At 48.2% G+C, this 20,274-nt stretch overlaps 1 protein-coding gene across 1 annotated transcript; it reads left to right on the top strand.

Moving 5' to 3' along the window:
- The first annotated feature begins 2,102 nt into the window (after nt 1-2,102).
- On the top strand, nt 2,103-17,716 carry AZIN2 (antizyme inhibitor 2). Its single transcript, XM_077295977.1, has 11 exons — nt 2,103-2,281; nt 2,384-2,461; nt 3,629-3,791; nt 4,195-4,368; nt 4,461-4,633; nt 4,744-4,878; nt 5,126-5,291; nt 5,381-5,543; nt 7,101-7,213; nt 16,235-16,449; nt 17,356-17,716. Exons 3-11 carry the CDS (start codon nt 3,693-3,695, stop codon nt 17,492-17,494), a joined length of 1,377 nt encoding a protein of 458 aa, XP_077152092.1. The 5' UTR covers nt 2,103-2,281; nt 2,384-2,461; nt 3,629-3,692; the 3' UTR covers nt 17,495-17,716.
- Nucleotides 17,717-20,274: the final 2,558 nt, after the last annotated feature.

Raw genomic sequence — 20,274 nt, 5'->3', positions numbered from 1 at the left:
GGCAGCAGAATGAGGGGCGTATTAGGGGTACAGTGGCAGCAGAATGAGGGGCGTATTAGGGGTAAGCGCCAGGAGAATGAGGGGCGTATTAGGGGTAAGCGGCAGCAGAATGAGGGGCGTATTAGAGGCACAGTGGCAGCAGAATGAGGGGCGTATTAGGGGTAAGCGGCAGCAGAATGAGGGGCGTATTAGGGGCACAGTGGCAGCAGAATGAGGGGCGTATTAGGGGTAAGTGGCAGCAGAATGAGGGGTGTATTAGGGGTAAGCGGCAGCAGAATGAGGGGCGTATTAGGGGTAAGCGGCAGCAGAATGAGGGGTGTATTAGGGGTACAGTGGCAGCGGAATGAAGGGCGTATTAGAGGTAAGCGGCAGCAGAATGAGGGGCGTATTAGGGGTAAGCGGGAGCAGAATGAGGGGCGTATTAGGGGTAAGCGGCAGCAGAATGAGGGGCGTATTAGGGGTAAGCGGCAGCAGAATGAGGGGCGTATTAGGGATAAGCGGCTGCAGAATGAGGGGCGTATTAGGGGTAAGCGGCAGCAGAATGAGGGGCGTATTAGGGGTAAGCGGCAGCAGAATGAGGGGTGTATTAGGGGTAAGCGGGAGCAGAATGAGGGGCGTATTAGGGGTAAGCAGCAGAACGAGGGGCGTATTAGGGGTAAGCGGCAGCAGAATGAGGGGCGTATTAGGGGTAAATGGCAGCAGAATGTGGGGCGTATTAGGGGTAAGCGGCAGCAGAATGAGGGGCGTATTAGGGGTAAGCGGCAGCAGAATGAGGGGCGTATTAGGGGTAAGCGGGAGTAGAATGAGGGGCGTATTAGGGGTAAGCGGCAGCAGAATGAGGGGCGTATTAGGGGTAAGCGGGAGCAGAATGAGGGGCGTATTAGGGGTAAGCGGCAGCAGAATGAGGGGCGTATTAGGGGTAAGCGGGAGCAGAATGAGGGGCGTATTAGGGTTAAGCAGCAGAATGAGGGGCGTATTAGGGGTAAGCGGCAGCAGAATGAGGGGCGTATTAGGGGTAAACAGCAGCAGAATGTGGGGCGTATTAGGGGTAAGCGGCAGCAGACTGAGGGGCGTAATAGGGGTAAGCGGCAGCAGAATGAGGGGCGTATTAGGGGTAAGCAGCAGAATGAGGGGCGTATTAGGGGTAAGCGGCAGCAGAATGAGGGGCGTAATAGGGGTAAGCGGCAGCAGAATGAGGGGCGTATTAGGGGTAAGGGGCCGCATAATGAGGGGCGTATTAGGGGTAAGCAGCAGCAGAATGAGGAGCGTATTAGGGGTAAGCGGCAGCAGAATGAGGGGCTTAGGGGTAAGCGGCAGTAGAATGAGGGACGTATTAGGGGTAAACGGCAGCAGAATGAGGGGCGTATTAGGGGTAAGCGGCAGTAGAATGAGGGGCGTATTAGGGGTAGGCGGCAGCAGAATGAGGGGCGTATTAGGGGTAAGCGGTAGTAGAATGAGGGGCGTATTAGGGGTAAGGGGCAGCAGAATGAGGGGCGTATTAGCGGTAAGGGGCAGCAGAATGAGGGGCGTATTAGGGGTAAGGGGCCGCATAATGAGGGGCGTATTAGGGGTAAGCGTTAGTAGAATGAGGGGCGTATTAGGGGTAAGGGGCAGCAGAATGAGGGGCGTATTAGGGGTAAGCGTTAGTAGAATGAGGGGCGTATTAGGGGTAAGGGGCAGCAGAATGAGGGGCGTATTAGGGGTAAGGGGGCAGCAGTCATTCTTGCTCCCCAGTGTTGAATAGCACATAAACGCTCCTCCACCATATAGTGAGACACCAGAAAGCTGGTTCTGTAGACAATGGTCTGCAGATGGGATTCAGTGTAACATGAACTCCCACCCATTGTCTCCTCCATAGCAGTTGTGTTGTTGAGTGCATTGGGTAACTATTAGTTAAGCAATTCCCTAACATGTTACTGGAAAGGACCACCTTAGTGTCCTGAGAAACGAGATGACCTCACTAAATTGATCACGTGACACTGTACGGATTCCGCCGTTATTAGTCACCGTCACGTGCTACGACAGCCGGGAACTCCCAGGCACCAGCACTTCATACTACCTTGATGTATGGGGTGGGCGTGGTCATGGGCGGAGCAAAGACTGAATTCGAAGAACACTGTTGCCTGGAAACCCATGACATCACTGCAGGCTCTGTCACTATAAAGGGAGATGCGCCATTAGTGAAGACAAGAGAGCCAGAAGCGCGCTGCGGTGAGGACGGGATTACGGTCATTCTTTTACTGCCACCACATGGGAAGCGGCCGTGTAAATGTGTTTTAAGGTGAGGAGCCACTACTGAGGCCGGGTGGCATCGCCTGCCACTGCTGCCATGTCCGCCAGCTGCCGCAATGCTCATCCTCATTACTGTATGCTCTTCCTGCAGAGATTACAAGACGCCAGCAGCGGCGACCGCACACGTCCTGGGCTGAGAGGAGCGCCTCCCTGGGCCTTCTGATAACAGGTGAGGACTTCTGGCCTGGGCACGGGACACTACTGCAGCATCATTATGGCTCACTGCATGTAGTGTGATGCCATCTGTACTTTATGCCCCTCAGTCCCACAATGTGGTCCTTGCCCTCGCCTGTGGCTGCATTCCCCCCCCCCGCCCTGCATTCTCCCCCCTTGGTCCTTGCCCTCGCCTGTGGCTGCCCCACCTTGGTCCTTGCCCTCGCCTGTGGCTGCCCCACCTTGGTCCTTGCCCTCGCCTGTGGCTGCATTCCCCCCCCCTCTGTGGTCCTTGCCCTCGCCTGTGGCTGCCCTACCTTGGTCCTTGCCCTCGCCTGTGGCTGCCCTACCTTGGTCCTCGCCTGTGGCTGCCCTACCTTGGTCCTTGCCCTCGCCTGTGGCTGCCCCACCTTGGTCCTTGCCCTCGCCTGTGGCTGCCCCACCTTGGTCCTTGCCCTCGCCTGTGGCTGCCCCACCTTGGTCCTTGCCCTCGCCTGTGGCTGCCCCACCTTGGTCCTTGCCGTCGCCTGTGGCTGCCCCACCTTGGTCCTTGCCGTCGCCTGTGGCTGCCCCACCTTGGTCCTTGCCGTCGCCTGTGGCTGCCCCACCTTGGTCCTTGCCGTCGCCTGTGGCTGCCCCACCTTGGTCCTTGCCGTCGCCTGTGGCTGCCCCACCTTGGTCCTTGCCGTCGCCTGTGGCTGCCCCACCTTGGTCCTTGCCCTCGCCTGTGGCTGCCCCACCTTGGTCCTTGCCCTCGCCTGTGGCTGCATTCCCCCCCCCTCTGTGGTCCTTGCCCTCGCCTGTGGCTGCCCTACCTTGGTCCTTGCCCTCGCCTGTGGCTGCCCCACCTTGGTCCTTGCTGTCGCCTGTGGCTGCCCCACCTTGGTCCTTGCTGTCGCCTGTGGCTGCCCCACCTTGGTCCTTGCTGTCGCCTGTGGCTGCCCCACCTTGGTCCTTGCCCTCGCCTGTGGCTGGCCCGCTTGGTCCTTGCCCTCGCCTGTGGCTGCATAATCCCCCCCCCCCCCCGACCGGTGCCCTCGCCTGTGGCTGCACCCACTCTGTGGCCGGTGCCCTTTAATGTGGCTGTATTCATTAGCATTGTAAGTGTAATATCCCTGACATGTGATTTATTGGTATTATTTCATGTCTATATTTCCAATCCTTTTTCTATTGTCCTCTTCAGCTTGTTGCATACTTCTAAACAACAAAGTTTTGGCCAGTCCGTTGGACCCCATTAGAACACAAAAATGCCAAGGTACATCCAGGAGTCTGACTTCATCATGGTGGAGGAAGGCTTTGTGGCCAGAGACTTGATGGAGGAAATCATTAATGACGTCTCAGAGACTGTGAGTATTTTGTAGCACCACTAATGTTTAATCCCTGACCCAGAAAAATTCCTGTGACTTCATAGCGACATGTCAGAAATTTTAATCATGGGGTCTAGTAAGACCCACCTGCCGCTTAGAGGGCTCAGGTTACCCTATAGATAGTCTCTAATCCTATCTTAGGCTAAACCTACCTACCCAAGGGGAGCAGCTCTCATCTGATTCTACCACTCAATTTCAGAGGTCATTGGGGGCTCAGAACAAGGACCATCAACAATCAAACCTTCTGACATTTCTAAAGTTGTGTTTTGTTTTTTTTTTTGGAATGGGGGTTGCACATAAGTAAAATTCTTCATGAGAAAAGAAAATTATTTAGAAAATGTGTGCCGATTTCCATTTTCTAACTCTTGTTTTGTGTTTCCAGGATGACAAGGATGCTTTCTTTGTTGCGGATTTGGGGGATGTTGTGAGGAAGCATCTGCGTTTTCTTAAAGCTCTGCCACGTGTGAAGCCTTTCTACGCTGTGAAGTGCAATAGCAGCAGAGGCGTAGTCCAGATCCTAGCAGAACTTGGAGCAGGCTTTGACTGTGCCAGCAAGGTAATGGCGGACTTTCACCTAATCTCCGCCTGCATGCTGCAATGTGGAATATTGTATGTGTAACACTCGATTCTATTTATTCTTCTACACAGGCAGAAATTGAATTGGTCCAAAGCACAGGTGTAAGCCCAGAAAATATCATTTATGCCAACCCATGTAAGCAGATATCCCAGATTAAATTTGCTGCCAAGAATGGAGTCCAAATGATGACGTTTGACAACGAAGTCGAGTTATCCAAAGTGTCACGAAGCCACCCGAATGCAAAGTATGTACCTGCTGCTGAAAAGCCATAGTTTACAGATAGGAGGCTACATCACTCTCATCTGAAAACTGCCTAGAGCGTTTAACACCTAAACTGAGATATTCTGTTCATAGGATGGTACTTCGCATTGCTACCGATGACTCCAAGTCTTCTTCCCGACTTAGTGTGAAATTTGGGGCACCCTTAAAATCCTGCAGGCAGCTTCTCGAATTGGCTAAGAATCTAAATGTCGATGTTATTGGTGTTAGGTAAGTTTTATAGCTATAAATATCATTTTTGGGGTTTAGGACAGCTACTGCCACCTAGACTCTTCTAGCTAGACCTTCATTATATTTCAGATGATTTGGTCATTTGGAAGAATGACCTGTAAAGTCAGCGTATACTGTTCTGTTGCTAATTTCCATAGCAGATCTGTTTACTTGTAGTGCAAACAATTTGTAGCAAATGTTTTCTTTTTTGTTTGCCTGTAGCTAAAATACAAAGCTTTCATTTCAGTTTCCATGTGGGGAGCGGCTGCAGCGATCCCAAGGCATACGTGCAATCCATCTCCGATGCCAGGCTGGTGTTTGAGATGGCATCAGAGTTTGGGTACAAGATGTGGTTGCTGGATATTGGAGGGGGCTTCCCTGGGACTGATGATTCAAGAATTCGATTTGAAGAGGTAAGAAAACATACTGTTAGAATGTGAGCACATTCTGTGAATGTCGGCCCGTGTATGAAAAACTAACTTAACATGTATTTTGGAAACAGATTTCAGCAGTGATAAACCCAGCACTGGACCTGTACTTCCCCGAAGGCTCCGCTGTGAAAATCATTGCGGAACCCGGAAGATACTATGTAGCATCCGCCTTCTCTCTGGCTGTAAACATCATTGCTAAGAAGGAAGTGCACTTGGACAACTCGGGATCAGATGGTACGTCCTACACGTCAGTATTGCCATGGCACAAAAGCTTTCAGTAGCGTTCATTACTGATGCAATCTTTTTCTAGGACATGAACTGGAAATGGCTAAGCATTTTATTTGTCTATTTAAGATCTAAGGAGAACATGCACTTCATACTAACTATTTTTAGAAGCGTGTCTTTATATGGTAAAATACTCTAAAATTTTGCACCAATGCTTACAGTATTGGTTATATAAGGTATAGAAATTTCTCACTGACCGTTATGTCATGTAACCGCTATTTACCTGCAGCTATATGGGGTGAACCTGCAGATTAACATTCTGACACTGTGTGGTACAGGCACTGTACCATTCCCTGAATATTTTTTGAGGTATCTTCTCCCCTGTCTTCTTAAAATTTAGTTTTAAATATTTTGTATTTAATAAAAATAATAATTTTATTCCTAAACCTTTTTCTAGTCACTTTGTACCATTGGCTTGGTTGAATATGTGTTTTATTACATACTAAAGTGCTTACTGCCTACCTCAATAGGATTATGGGTTTAGGTAATTTATATATGCAGACAACTTCTGCTGGTTCTGGGGGCATCGGGGACCTGTCAGGTTCCCTTTTTACTACTGTTAATTTTTTTTATTTTTTGTGTTTTAGCTGGTATACAGCAGAAGGTTCATGCTGCCTGAACCATGGACAGGATGAATCAGACACTGGCTGTATTATTGCCGGTCTCCAGTGGCTTCTTCCTGCCCAAATCCTCTTGACTGACAGGTCTCTTCTGATGTACAGACATAGGGAGAGAGCTGTCAGTCAAGGGGATCCGGCCAGGGGGAAGCCACTGTGGACTGTCTTTGGGCTTGTCATCTAAAACTCACAGTACCTGACAACATGCTCAAAGTATGTTTTCCCTGATTTATTCTGCCCATGGTTTTGGGATAGTGATGAGCGAACGTGCTCAGATAATAAGTTTGAGTCTAGACGCTGCAAAACATGCAGCCACAGGGACTCTAACATATTATCCGAACATGCCCAAGATACTCTGATAACACCCGAGCATGCTTGGATAAGACCAGAGCACGTTCACTCATTGCTATTCGAGGAGCACAAGTCCAAACACAGGTTCCCTTTTGATACGGTTTTTGGGACTTCAATATTGATATGTCTTTAGGATAGGTCAAAGAGCCGGTACGCCAACTCTCTGCTGCTGTGTCCTATTAAAGTGAATGGGACTGAGCTGTAATATGTGATTTTCAGCTGAAGATGTCAAACCTTCACCAATCTGATATTTATATCCTATGCCATAATTTTACAAAATCTACCTCAAGTGCTATACTTCTAATGTAACGTAATATTTGGTTTAATAAAAAATGCACAATTAAAGGGGAAAATCAGTTTGGCTAAGTCTTAAAGTGGAAAACCTATTCTTCAGGCAAAGTTGAAAATGGGATACTTAGATCAGATTTTCTTACGATGTTCTCTTATTGCTTGATTTCTGATTGACCATAACATTTGCTTTTTTTAATGTGATATTTAGTCTAGATATATGGTTCACTATGTAATTATTTATTTTTAGATGAAGAAACTTGTCCTAACAAGAACATCATGTATTATGTCAATGATGGCGTTTATGGGTCGTTCAACTGCATCTTCTTTGACCATGCTCACCCTAAACCTGTTCTTCACAAGGTATTGTCTGATACATTTCTATGGATATTTTGCATGGGTGATGCCTATATTTAAAGCTGGTGATCAGCCTTTAACTTGAGAAACCCCAACTTTCCCATGTGCACTGCTAATATTTAAATCAATCAAGAATACTTTAATTACACTGATATTAACCCCTTCACCCCCGGAGCTTTTTCCGTTTTCGTTTTTCGCTCCCCTCCTTCCCAGAGCCATAACTTTTTTATTTTTCTGTCAATTTGGCCATGTGAGGGCTTATTTTTTGCGGGACGAGTTGTACTTTTGAACGACATCATTGGTTTTACCATGTCGTGTACTAGAAAACGGGAAAAAAATTCCAAGTGCAGTGAAATTGCAAAAAAAAGTGCAATCCCACACTTGTTTTTTGCTTGCCTATTTTGCTAGGTTCACTAAATGCTAAAACTGACCTGCCATTATGATTTTCCAGGTCAGTACGAGTTCATAGACACCTAACATGACTAGGTTCTTTTTTACCTAAGTGGTGAAAAAAAATTCCAAACTTTGCAAAAAAATAAATAAATAAAATTGCGCCATTTTCCGATACCCGTAGCGTCTCCATTTTTCGTGATCTGGGGTCGGGTGAGGGCTTATTTTTTGCGTGCCGAGCTGGCATTTTTAATGATAGCATTTTGGTGCAGATACGTTCTTTTGATCGCCCGTTATTGCATTTTAATGCAATGTCGTGGCGACCAAAAAAACGTAAATCTGGCGTTTCGATTTTTTTTTTTTCATTACGCCGTTTAGCGATCAGGTTAATGCTTTTTTTTTATTGATAGATCGGGCGATTCTGAACGCGGCGATACCAAATATGTGTAGGTTGGGGTTTTTTTTAATTGATTTATGTTGATTGGGGCGAAAGGGGGGTGATTTAAACTTTTTATATTTTATTTTTTTCACATTTTTTTTTAACTTTTTTTTTTTAACTTTTACCATGCTTCTATAGCCTCCATGGGAGGCTAGAAGCAGGCACAGCCCGATCGGCTCTGCTACATAACAGCGATCATCAGATCGCTGTTATGTAGCTAAAATGCAGGTGTGCTGTGAGCGCCGACCACAGGGGGGCGCTCACAGCCACCGGCGATCAGTAACCATAGAGGTCTCCAGGACCTCTATGGTTACAATGTACAAGCATCGCCGACCTCCGATCATGTGACGGGGGTCGGCGATGCGCTCATATCCGGCCGCACGGCCGGATGCGGTAGTTAAATGCCGCTGTCTGAGTTTGACAGCGGCATTTAACTAGTTAATAGCGGCGGGTGATCGCGATTTCACCCACCGCTATTGCGCGCACATGTCAGCTGTAAAAAAACAGCTGACATGTCGCGACTTTGATGTGCGCTCACCGCCGGAGCGCACATCAAAGCGGGGGTCCCGACATGTGACGTACTATTCCGTCACATGTCGGGAAGGGGTTAAACATGTCTCATTAGATGTGCAACTCTGACCAATGCCCTTTTTAAAGTTGATATCAATAACAGAAATGGTTAAGAATAGAAAAAATCTTTCTACAAGTTGGTGCCAGTTCTGCTAGCTTTTAATTAAAGGGGTTTTTTTTAACATCGCTGGTTATCTCCTATCCATGCAATAGGGAATAATTTGCACCTTGTAAAAGGGCTCCATATTGATTGCACATGCTTGGCCTCTGCTCCATTCATTGTACAGGGTGGGCCATTTATATGGATACACCTAAATAAAATGGGAATGGTTGGTGATATCAACTTCCTGTTTGTGGCACATTAGTATATGGGAGGGGGGAAAACTTTTCAAGATGGGTGGTGACCATGATGGCCATTTTGAATGTGGCCATTTTGGATCCAAATTTATTTTTTAAAATGGGAAGAGGGTCATGTGACATCAAACTTATTGAGAATTTCACAAGAAAAACAATGGTGTGCTTGGTTTTAACATAACTTTATTCTTTCATGAGTTATTTACAAGTTTATGACCACTTATAAAATGTGTTCAAAGTGCTGCCCATTGTGTTGGATTGTCAATGCAACCCTCTTCTCCCACTCTTGACACACTGATAGCAACACCACAGAAGAAATGTTAGCACAGGCTTCCAGTATCCATTGTTTCAGATGCTGCACATCTCGCAACTTCACAGCATAGACAATTGCCTTCAGATGACCCCCAAAGATAAAAGTCTAAGGGGGTCAGATCGGGAGACCTTGGTGGCCATTAAACTGGCCCATAACTACCAATCTACTTTCCAGGAAACTGTTCATGTAGAAATTCTTGGATCTGACACCCATAATTTGTTGGTGCACAATCTTGCTGGAAAAACGGGCACATCATCATGTAGCAATTTCACATATCCAGTGGCATTGATCAATAGCGGTGGTTTCTCCTACGCCTCATTGGGGGACACAGACCGTGGGTGTATGCTGCTTGCCACTAGGAGGACACTAAGTGATACAAAGAAAGTTAGCTCCTCCCCTGCAGTATACACCCTCCTGCTGGCCCTCAGCTAACCAGTTCTTGCTTAGTGTCTGTAGGAGGCACTTGGGTCTGTTTTCAGACCCCAACTTATTTTAATTTTTATTTTTCTGTAAATTTTTATTTTTTATTCAACGGAGTGAAGGGGGCGACGGATCCTTTTTTATGGGACCCGCTCTCCCCCGAACCAGCAACAGGCGAGCACGGCGAGTATACCTCCCCGTCCCTCTCCTGCGACGCGGGAGCACGCCAAATTTTACTCGGGCAACGGGTTTCCATCTTTGGTCCCGATTTCCCTTCCCCCTGCAAGACGGCGAGCACATAGAGCCTGCTCTAATGTTCCTCTCCGGTGGCCCGACATACAAGGCCCACATCACATGGCGTTGCATACTTGCGGCAGAGCCCAAAGGGATTGCAGATGAGGATGGAGCGCGCAGGGACAGGGGGACCTGCATTACCGGACTGTGAGTACATCAGGAGTTCCCCTCCTGCGCTCCGGATCGCTTTGCGGCCGCGCCACCTCACACCGCCGGGCAGGCCGGAAATTTAGTCCCCGGCTTTTTAGCCGGAGTAGGCCGCAGTGGCCTCTATGGGGTTGGCGCCGGCGGTACTTTCGGCAGATCCCTCCCACAGAGCCCCTGGGGACAGGCGCCGGCGGTCGGGAACTGCGGCGGTTAGCGTCGCTCCGTTGCGGCCGCCGCGCATCCCCAGGCAGGCTGGAAATTTAGTACCCGGCTTTTCAGCTGGAGTAGGCCGCAGTGGGCAGATCCCTCCCACGGCCGTAACTCCGCCCCCTATATCGGCGCTTCTCGTCTGGGACGAGAGGCGCCCTGCAGATCTCGGGTTCCATGCTTCCTCACGCTGCCTGCCTGGAAGATGCGGTCTTGGGGGTGCCACTGGCCGGTACGCCAGCGGCAATCATCCGGCGCGCGGCCCGCCGACGCGCTCCACCGGCAGGCTCCACAAATTTAGCCCCCGGCTTTTGCAGCCGGACTAGGCCGCAGTGAAATACCTTTCAGGAGCGGAGGTGCTTTCATGGACCCGATGGGCTGAACTTCATGGAAGAAGCCCCCCTCCATGGTCCGGGCAGCCTCCACCACTGTGAAAGCGGACAAGGAGGCGGACGGTTCCTCTCCACCTCCCTAACAAAGGGATGATGGATTGAGGTTTATCTCTCTACCCCTGCACCGTCCACGCTGCAATACCCGACATCCGCGGCGGCTCCATGCCGGGACGCGCACCGTTGGTAAGTGGATCCTGCCAGCAATGGGCTTCTGCAGCGGGATATTGACAGGCAGTCTCAGACTTCCCTGTGACCACCTCCCTGAGGTATCGCTCCAGCCGGCTAACAAATTTAGCTCCCGGCTTCGGCCGATGTGTAGTCCGCACCTCCAGAAGCGCACTGTCGCCTCAAGGCGGCTTAGCCTTTTTTCCTGGCGCTTAGCGCCTGACGCGGAAGCGCTCAATTTTCTCGAGCAACGGGTGACCACCCCTGACTCTTACGCTGACGCCGGCTGCAGAAATTTACGCCCCGGCTGGGGCCTATCATGGAAGTTTCGAGGCTCCGCCCACGTCGTGCCTGTAGCTCCGTCCCCTAAATTGGCGCTTCTCGCTCGCTGCGAGATTTTACCTAAACCCGCATGACCAGTATTCCCGGTCTTAAAGTCACACGACCAGTATTCTCTGGTCTTAAAGGCACGTGACCAGTATTCCCTGGTCTTAAGGGTACGTGACCAGTATTCCCTGGTCTTAAAGGCACGTGACCAGTATTCCCTGGTCTTAAGGGTACGTGACCAGTATTCCCTGGTCTTAAAGGCACGTGACCAGTATTCCCTGGTCTTAAAGGCGCGTGACCAGTATTCCCTGGTCTTAAGGGCGCGTGACCAGAATTCCCGGGTTTTAAAGGCACACGTCCAGTTTTCCCTGGTCTTAAAGGCACGCGACCAGTATTCCCTGGTCTTAATGGCGCACTACCAGTATTCCCTGGTCTTAAAGGCACACGACCAGCATTCTCTGGTCTTAAAGGCACACGACCAGCATTCTCTGGTCTTAAAGGCACACGACCAGTATTCCCTGGTCTTAAAGGCACACGACCAGTATTCCCTGGTCTTAAAGGCACACGACCAGTATTCCCTGGTCTTAAAGGCACACGACCAGTTTTCCCTGGTCTTAAAGGCACACGACCAGTTTTCCCTGGTCTTAAAGGCACACGACCAGTTTTCCCTGGTCTTAAAGGCACACGACCAGTTTTCCCTGGTCTTGAGGGCACCATGACCAATCCGAAACTGGTCATAATTGAGGAGCCCTCTGCCGCTGATCCCAGTTTATCCCAGTGTAACTAGTTCCCTCAGCCTAAACTCCCTCGTAGAGCTTTTGCCATCCAGTCCGGATATGCGATTCACTGGACAGAAGCCTCTACGCGGGACGCTATGCCTGGTCTGATTTTTAAGGGCGACAGGCACTTTAATGGGCGCCGGTCTCCCCACACCATCAACAGACGGGCACTCGAAGGTCCAGGCCTAACGCCAGACAGCCTGTCCTGTCCACCCGGAGACCTGAACTCTGTGGATGTACAGAGGCATCCTTTTTTTTTCGGGCGTCTGAGCACCCCCCTCTGCATCACCACTATTTAACAGAAGATGCAAGTAGGCGAATTTCCCTCTCCACTTCCTTGTTAAGAGGATGGTGGATCGAGGCTCCTAATTTTTAACTCTGCAATGACCTGCTGGAAGCAGCGGCGCATTCTGCCACTCGGCAGATTAACCGGGTACAATCTCCTGTGGGTTACCTACCAGTATCCCTGCCCGATATGTCCTTAATTAAAAATGCCACGATCTGTCAAATAGCACATCTGGTTTGTTCCGTTTGGCAACTACGGGTCCAGCCCTTTAACCTCCCTATCCGCCGCATGGATGCTAGAGCAACGGTCTCCTGCTTAGAGCCCTTAACTACTTTGATTCACACCAGTATCCCTTTCCTGAAGACAGTTCAGCTGGTCAATCATATTCTTGAGCGGGAGACTAACGAACAATCGTACGTTTCCGCAGCCCCGACCAACAGTGAAAGGGTTGTCCAGGACAGTCTAGATCTAAGGGATCTTGGTTACTAAAAGGTGGAACGATAAGTAGGACCGATTCCGGACCTCAAACTTCTAACAATCTTTTCACAAGGTTCTTCTTCTTCTTCGAATGGAGTCTCATCCGCTCAGCCATTACTTCAACAAAAAAGGTGCAGTTTCGGGCATCCATCGACATTCGGGATGCCTAACCTCTTCAAAAATTCCTTTGCTTTTTCCATTCGTGAATAGCATTTAAGTCACGACTTTGTTCTTCGGCCTTGCTACCGCATCCAGGGTGTTCGCAAGGGTCATGGTGGCTGTCATCTTGCACCTAGAGGCGTGGTCGTCCTATCCTGTTTGACCGACTGTTTACCCACCCTTGCAGGACTACGCTAAGTCGTCTATATCTCTTGCGATACCCTCTCACCTGGGCTGGTGGCTAGACTTAGACAACTCCTCATTTCCAGCCCAGCAGATATCCTTTTTGAGGATGATCCAGTATTCCTCCAGAAGGGTGGTAAATCTCCCTCCGGACAAGGTCATGGTTTTTCAACGGGAGCTCGCGCTCTTGCTCACTCATCCCCTCATTTCATTCGATTTGCTGGGAGGGTTCCAAAAAAAAAAAAAAAAAAAACGGAGACGACAATGGAAACAGTTTCCTTTGCTCCGTTAGTTTTCAGCAAGTCAAGCAGCCTTTCAGACGATAGCCTCTGAGTTCCTTCTTCATCCGGAGTTTTTTCTCCCGGTTCCATGGTTACTAGTAACTTCCAATGCCAGTCCTCTTCTCCCGATCATTGCTCTGGAGATCTCAAGGGTAGTCCTATAGTAGGTCCACTCCTTATGGCGGGTCAACCCATCCGAATTCAATTGGACAACGCCACGGCTGTGTCATACGTCAATCATCTAGCGAGTACCCACGTTCAAGCACCATGGCCAAAGTACCTCACATGGGCCGAGATCTATCACTCGGTGATATTGGCAGTTCATATCCCAGAAGTAGAACTCTGGGCTGCGAACATATTTAGTCGTCAGGGTTTCACCTCAAGTGAGTGGGAACTTCACCGGAAGTATTCCATCAGACCCGCCTTCACTGGAGCTCTACAGTTGTAGCTCGGATAGCGTCCTGACTGATCGCCGGCGTACTGGAGTTGGTTGTTCGGCCTCGAGATCCAGGAGCCTTCGCACTGCATGCTCCGGTTATTCCGTGGTACCAGTTTCCACTTCCGAAAACTTTTCAGAAGCAGAAAGGGCCCCAGTGATCCTCGGACATCCGTACTGACCACGTCAGTTCACTTGCGGAGCTGGTAGCTTTCTGTATTTCTGCAACAAAACTGCAAGTAGGGACCACCTCGCAGGATGTTTTTCACATGTAATTCTTCCCTATTGCATACCGTTAGATTATTGGGATCTATTCTATTAGGGAAGGTTGCCCCCTTTTCTCTCGGCTATATCCTCATCCTGACGAGTCTTCGGTGCTAACGGGTCTTTTCAGACTTTTTTCTCTTATTTCCTTCAAGGCAAGGTTGTCCTCAAGCCTTCCCTGTCCCTGGTTACCAAGGTGGTATTGTATTACTACTGTCATGAGGGCATAGTTCCTCCCTCATCTCTTTTGGCACCACTCCACAAAATGGAATGAGGTCCCCATATTCCGGACAGAGCAAGTGCTCTGAGTAGGTATGTCTTGAGGACGGCGTCCTTCCGAAGGTTGGACACTGTATCTTGGGTTTCCTACCGGTAAGAGGAAGGCTTCCTGACTTTTACAGGAAGGGTTTGGCCGTCTCCATCGGCCATTTAGCCTGGTGTATTCTTTCACCATCCAGTAGTCCTTCCGTGTTAGATGACAGCCTATCTCCCCGTCTATCGTGGGTTCCAGGCACCAGGCGTCAACAAGACACGCCTGCACGTTTGTGGATTCGTCCAGTCCGCATGCATTCTTGAAGCATTATAATTCCCAGACTTCCACAGATGTGACTCTGGGCAGGCGGACTCTGCAGGCCGCGGTGGCGCACTTGTAAGTAGCGGTTACACAGAGCCTGATCTGATGTTGTCCCCACCCAGGGACTGCTTTGGTACGTCCCACGGTCTGTGTCCCCCAATGAGGCGTAGGAGAAAAGGAGATTTTTGTTTACTTACCGTAAAATCTTTTTCTCCGAGCCAATCATTGGGGGACACAGCTCCCACCCTAGTATTGGCTTATGCTTGTTTTTACAATCCGACATGCTATACTCTCATATATAATATGACATGCTGTAAGCTAATATGTTGTTACTGATCTCCTACTGCTTTTTGCACCGAACTGGTTAGCTGAGGGCCAGCAGGAGGGTGTATACTGCAGGGGAGGAGCTAACTTTCTTTGTATCACTTAGTGTCCTCCTAGTGGCAAGCAGCATACACCCACGGTCTGTGTCCCCCAATGATTGGCTCGGAGAAAAAGATTTTACGGTAATTAAACAAAAATCTCCTTTTTGCTTGTTAACTTAACCATTCACAAAAGTTTGCCACATCACTGAACATAATGTTCTCTGTAAACTGAGGGTCCTGTTCCAAATTTTGTTTTGCCCAATCTAAATTCAGCACGCCGATCCGGGTCATCCTCGTTGAGATGCTGGATTTTGTAAGGGTGCCATTTGTGAGTAGCTAATATCTACCAAAGGGATGTTCGACTGATGCCACTCTCCAGGGACATGTGGCAAGTGCTACGCTGTGGCCTCCTGCTAAATGAAGCTAGGACAGCCACTGATGTTTCTTCATTAGTGACTGTTTTCTTGCGTCCACATTTTGGCAAATCAAACACTGAACCTGTTTCACCAAATTTGGCAAGCAGTTTGCTAACTGTAGCATGGGAGATGGGTGGTCTCGTAGGGTGTCTTGCATTGAAATCTGCTGCAATGACCGGGTACTGCGTTCACCAGACATCAACACAATTTCTATCCACTCCTCACATGTTAACCTCTGCGACATGTCAATGGCTGTAAACAAAGAAACTTTTAAATTAACTCATGAAAGAATAAAGTTACTTTAAAACCAAGCACACCATTGTTTTTCTTGTGAAATTCTCAATAAGTTTGTCACATGACCCTCTTCCCACTGGAAACAAAATAAAGTTGGAACCAAAATGGCCGACTTCAAAATGGCCACCATGGTCACCACCCATCTTGAAAAGTTTCCCTCTCCCATTTACTAATGTGCCATAAACAGGAAGTTGGTATCACCAACCATTCCCATTTCATTTGGGTGTATCCATATAAATGCCCACCCTGTATATGGGACTGGTGCAGAAAGCCAAGAACAGCACTCTATTTCTTGCAGTCTCATTGTCAATGAATGGATCAAAGACTGAGTTCTACAAAGCCCTATTTTCAGGATTGTCAGAAAGTTGTTCCCTATCTTATGAATAGAACATATATAACTTGTAATTTTGGGAAAACTTTACATTTTTGAAAGTTTGCATTAATATGAATACTTTTACTCTCTTGACAAATAAGTCCTTTCTGTTTTCCCGTCAGAAACCCTCTCCAGATCAGCCATTCTACAATAGCAGCTTGTGGGGACCAACATGTGATGGCTTAGATCGGATTGCAGAACATCTTCAGCTACCAGAGCTTCAACTTGGTGACTGGCTCCTGTTTGATAACATGGGGGCTTACACAGTGGCAGCCTCCTCTACATTCAATGGCTTTCAACAATCCCGCATTCACTATGCAATGCCACGGGCAGCCTGGTAAGATATATTTCCAGACATAGGGCCTGATTCAGAATTGCATTTGTGCCTTTTCGCCTGTTTTTCATTTTGCACCTTTCCTAAAGTCTAATGTCTTAGTAGTTATTTGATCAAAACTGCAGCTAGTCAGTGATACATCGCTGGAGTCAGGGTTTTTTTTCCCCCTAAATTATGCTGCTCTCAGAGTAGAGAATAAAACCTAGCAATAGATTCTCTTTAAGCCAGCAAAATGTTAGTAGTATAATTAAAGGGAACCTGTCACCCCCTCAGGCATTTGTAACTAAAAGAGACACCTTGTGCAGCACAAATGCTGCATTCTGACCAGGTGGCTCTTTTAGTTATGCTCCCTGCTCACGCTGAAATAAACGCTTATAAAATGTGCCCCCTCATACCGGGAAACCGTCCGGGAGGCGGGACTTTCCTTCCTTATCAGACGCAGCACAGCCGTCACTCTGGGCCTGTGCGCGCCGCCTCCTCTTGCATCTTCATCGTCCCCGAGGCCTGCGCTGTAAGTACGAAGGGCAGCACAACTGCGCATGCCCGAAAAAAAAAAAAAAAAACACTTAATGCGCCGGGGACGATAATGATGCAAGAGGAGGCGGCGCACAGGCCCAGAGTGACGGCTGTGCTGCGTCTGATAAGGAAGGAAAGTCCCGCCTCCCGGGCGGTTTCACAGTATGAGGGGGCACATTTTATAAACGTTTATTTCAGCGTGTGCAGGCATCATAACTAAAAGAGCCACCTGGTCAGAATGCAGCATTTGTGCTGCACAAGGTGGCTTTTAGTTACAAACGCCTGAGGGGGGTGACAGGTTCCCTTTAAATGTACTCATGAACATGATAGATTATTAATCTATAACAAATCCTCATACAAACCTAAAATATGATTGTGATTGGTCTTTTCCAGGGAGGCTGTTCAGCTGCTACAGAAGGGATTATTCCAAGTTGAAGAGAAGGAAACCATTTGTGCACCAATGCCCTGTGGCTGGGAGATCTCCGATACTCTTTGCTTACCTCCTGCATTTGCACCAGCCAGAATCATCTGAGCTTCGGCATTCCCAATATGTCCTGTAGCAATACGTAAAATCTGTAAAATTTTTGTTTTCTGCATAGCATGTGGGACCAATCTTGGCTTTGTTGTTTTTAAGTATGCAACATAAACGCTCTTTACAAGTATCATAAATATGTTTGCCTGAGTTTTGTTACTGAAGTAGAAATGTAAGTTGAAATTGTATTTAATTTTAAATAAATATTTATGTTTTCTATTATCTGCATGGGTTTTTTCCATATTTTCTAAGGCTGGTTTCACACTTGGGTTGGGCAGAGCTGCATAGTTCCTATTAAGCCCCGCCCACTGCCACACCTCTTCCATTCAGCTCCGCCTACAGCAGCATGCGTCCCTATCTTTAACATTGGGTACACAGGCCATGTGAATGTATGTGGATGCCTCCGCATGCCTTGTTTTGATGCTGCGCCAACCGCAACAAAATTCAACATGTTGCGTTTGGCGCAGTGTCAAAACGACACATGCAGAAGCATCCACATACATTCACATGGCCTGTGTACCCAATGTTAAAGATAGGGACGCATGCTGATGTAGGCGGAGCTGAATGGAAGAGGTGAGGCGGTGCTTAACGGAGGAACTACGCAGCTCTCCGCAGCTCGGCCCAAGGCAAGTGTGAAACCAGCACAATACAAGTGTATACTATTCAAGAAGCTCTTCAGCTTGGTGGATTCATGATACATTGATTCAAGGTCTTAAAACAGAGGCTGGACAGACATCTGTCTGAGAAGGTTTAGTGAATCCTGCATTGAGCAGGGGGTTGGACACTATGACCCTGGAGGTCCCTTCCAACTCTAACATTCTGTGTTTGTATGAAGGCCACTGTCAGATTTATGGGACCCAATGCAGGAATGTTTTAGTGTGATAGATTGTTATTGAGAGGGCTTTGGAAGTATAACCAGGTTTCTGTGTCAGAAGTAAAGATTCTGACGTGAGGTAACGGGCATAGGAAAATGATTTAAAAAAAAAAAAAAGTTTTAGATGTGGTTTTTGCAAACTAAGGAACATCTGAAACCCCATTTGTAAGACATTTTATGTGGCTTTTTTTGCATCTAATGCAAATCTGAGGGGAAAAATTAGTGAACCGCATATTGACAAACTGAGTTTTAAAGGCACACCACTGATTAGCTGCATTAAAGGGACCCTGTCGGCAGAATTTGTCTCGGTAACCTACAGTGTCAGGTCGGCGCTGTTATACTGGTAAAATGATACCTGTGACGAAATCCGTCTCGTGGTTGTTTAATCTTTTAGTTGCAGTTTTCAGTTAATGATAGGCCCGTGCCCTGGGGTGGCCTGTGGGGGGGTTTATGTGGTGCTCTGATTAGGTATTCATACTGATGGCTTAAGAGAGGTTACTGATTTCCCCCCCACCCCACTGACCTGCCCCCTATTTTACATACTAAATATAAGATGTAATGGGGGAAAAAAAATCACATTCAGCAGGTAGATGTCTGCTCTGTAGCATGATTGCATTTATTATATGCATTAAGTTATTGTATTTAGTAATGCATGTATAATGGAAAAAAAAAATCTGTCTCGGTGGCGCCTGCACAGTAGCATCAGCTATCCGAGCAACCAGGAAAAAGACTGCTGCAAGAAGAAGGGAAACAGAAGTGCAGCAAAGGCCAAACAGACATTGGTGGTAGGGGATTATAATTAGGCAGACGGGCAGGGTCATCTGCCGCCGAGGCCGTAAATGCCGAACAGTGTTTTATTTGCCAGGTGCTCTGGTTCAACATATTGCGAATCACACAGATTGAAAGGTGGGGCTGGTAAAAACCCAGCGGTTATGGCACACATCGGTACCAATTGCAAAGTTGGAGGGAAGTAGGAGGTCCTTTAAAAATGATTACAGGGAACTAGGAGAGAAGCTGAAGGCCAGGACCTCCAAGGTGGTGTTTTTAGAAATACTGCCAGAGCCACGAGCATCACTAGAAAGACAGCAGGAGCTAGAGAGATAAGTGGCTTAGAAATTGGTGCAGGAAGGGTTGGTTTCATGGAAAACTGGGCCTACTACTCTGTCAGGAACAGGCGGGACAGACTGCACCTCAATGGGATGGGTGCAGCTGTGCTTGAGAGGAAAAAATGTTTAACAGGATGGAGGAGCTTTTAAAGGGGAACAGGTCAGCAGGATTGTGCACAGTAACCTACTGACAGTGTCGGTTCTGGGCCGTTATACTGATTAATGGTATACACCTCTTGCTTGAGAAAAAAAAAGTCTCCACGAAGATGGCGCAGCCATCAGATCGCCGATCAATGTAAACTAGGGGGCTGGTCGCTGAGGGATCAGTAACCTGTCAGAAGCCATACACATGAATACCTAACCAGAGCACCACTTGAAGAACTCCCCCACCCCCACAGGCTGCCCTGCATCACGAGTATATTATTAACTCAAAACTGAAAATACAGATTAAACAGCCACAAGACGGATTTCATCAACCAAGGTATCATATTAACCCCTTCCCGACCTGTGACGCCACGTAGGCGTCATGAAAGTCGGTGCCAATCCGACCTCTGACGCCTATGTGGCGTCATGGCAGGATCGCGTTCCTGCAGATTAGGTGAAAGGGTTAACTGAAATTTCACCCGACCCGTAGGGACAGGGGGAGTGGTACTTGAGCCCAAGGGGGGTGGCTTCGCCCCCCCCCCCCCCCGTGGCTACGATCACTCTGATTGCTCTGATTCACTGTTTCACTTTCAACAGCCAATCGTAATATTTCACCAACGAAAATTGGTGAAATATTACAACCCAGCCATGGCCGA

The sequence above is a fragment of the Ranitomeya variabilis genome, chromosome 3 (assembly GCF_051348905.1).
Source record: "Ranitomeya variabilis isolate aRanVar5 chromosome 3, aRanVar5.hap1, whole genome shotgun sequence".
NCBI classification, from domain to species: domain Eukaryota; kingdom Metazoa; phylum Chordata; class Amphibia; order Anura; family Dendrobatidae; genus Ranitomeya; species Ranitomeya variabilis.
The sequence above is the reverse complement of the archived record's forward strand: the minus strand, read 5'-3'. Positions and strand labels throughout refer to the sequence as shown.

Excerpts from the sequence above, each read along its gene's own strand:
- AZIN2 (XM_077295977.1), top strand. The coding sequence starts at position 3,693 with ATGCCAAGGTACATCCAGGAGTCTGACTTCATCATGGTGGAGGAAGGC. Across the intron at positions 5,544-7,100 it reads GGACAACTCGGGATCAGATG|ATGAAGAAACTTGTCCTAAC; the intron begins GTACGTCCTACA and ends ATTTATTTTTAG. Across the intron at positions 7,214-16,234 it reads CTAAACCTGTTCTTCACAAG|AAACCCTCTCCAGATCAGCC; the intron begins GTATTGTCTGAT and ends TTTTCCCGTCAG.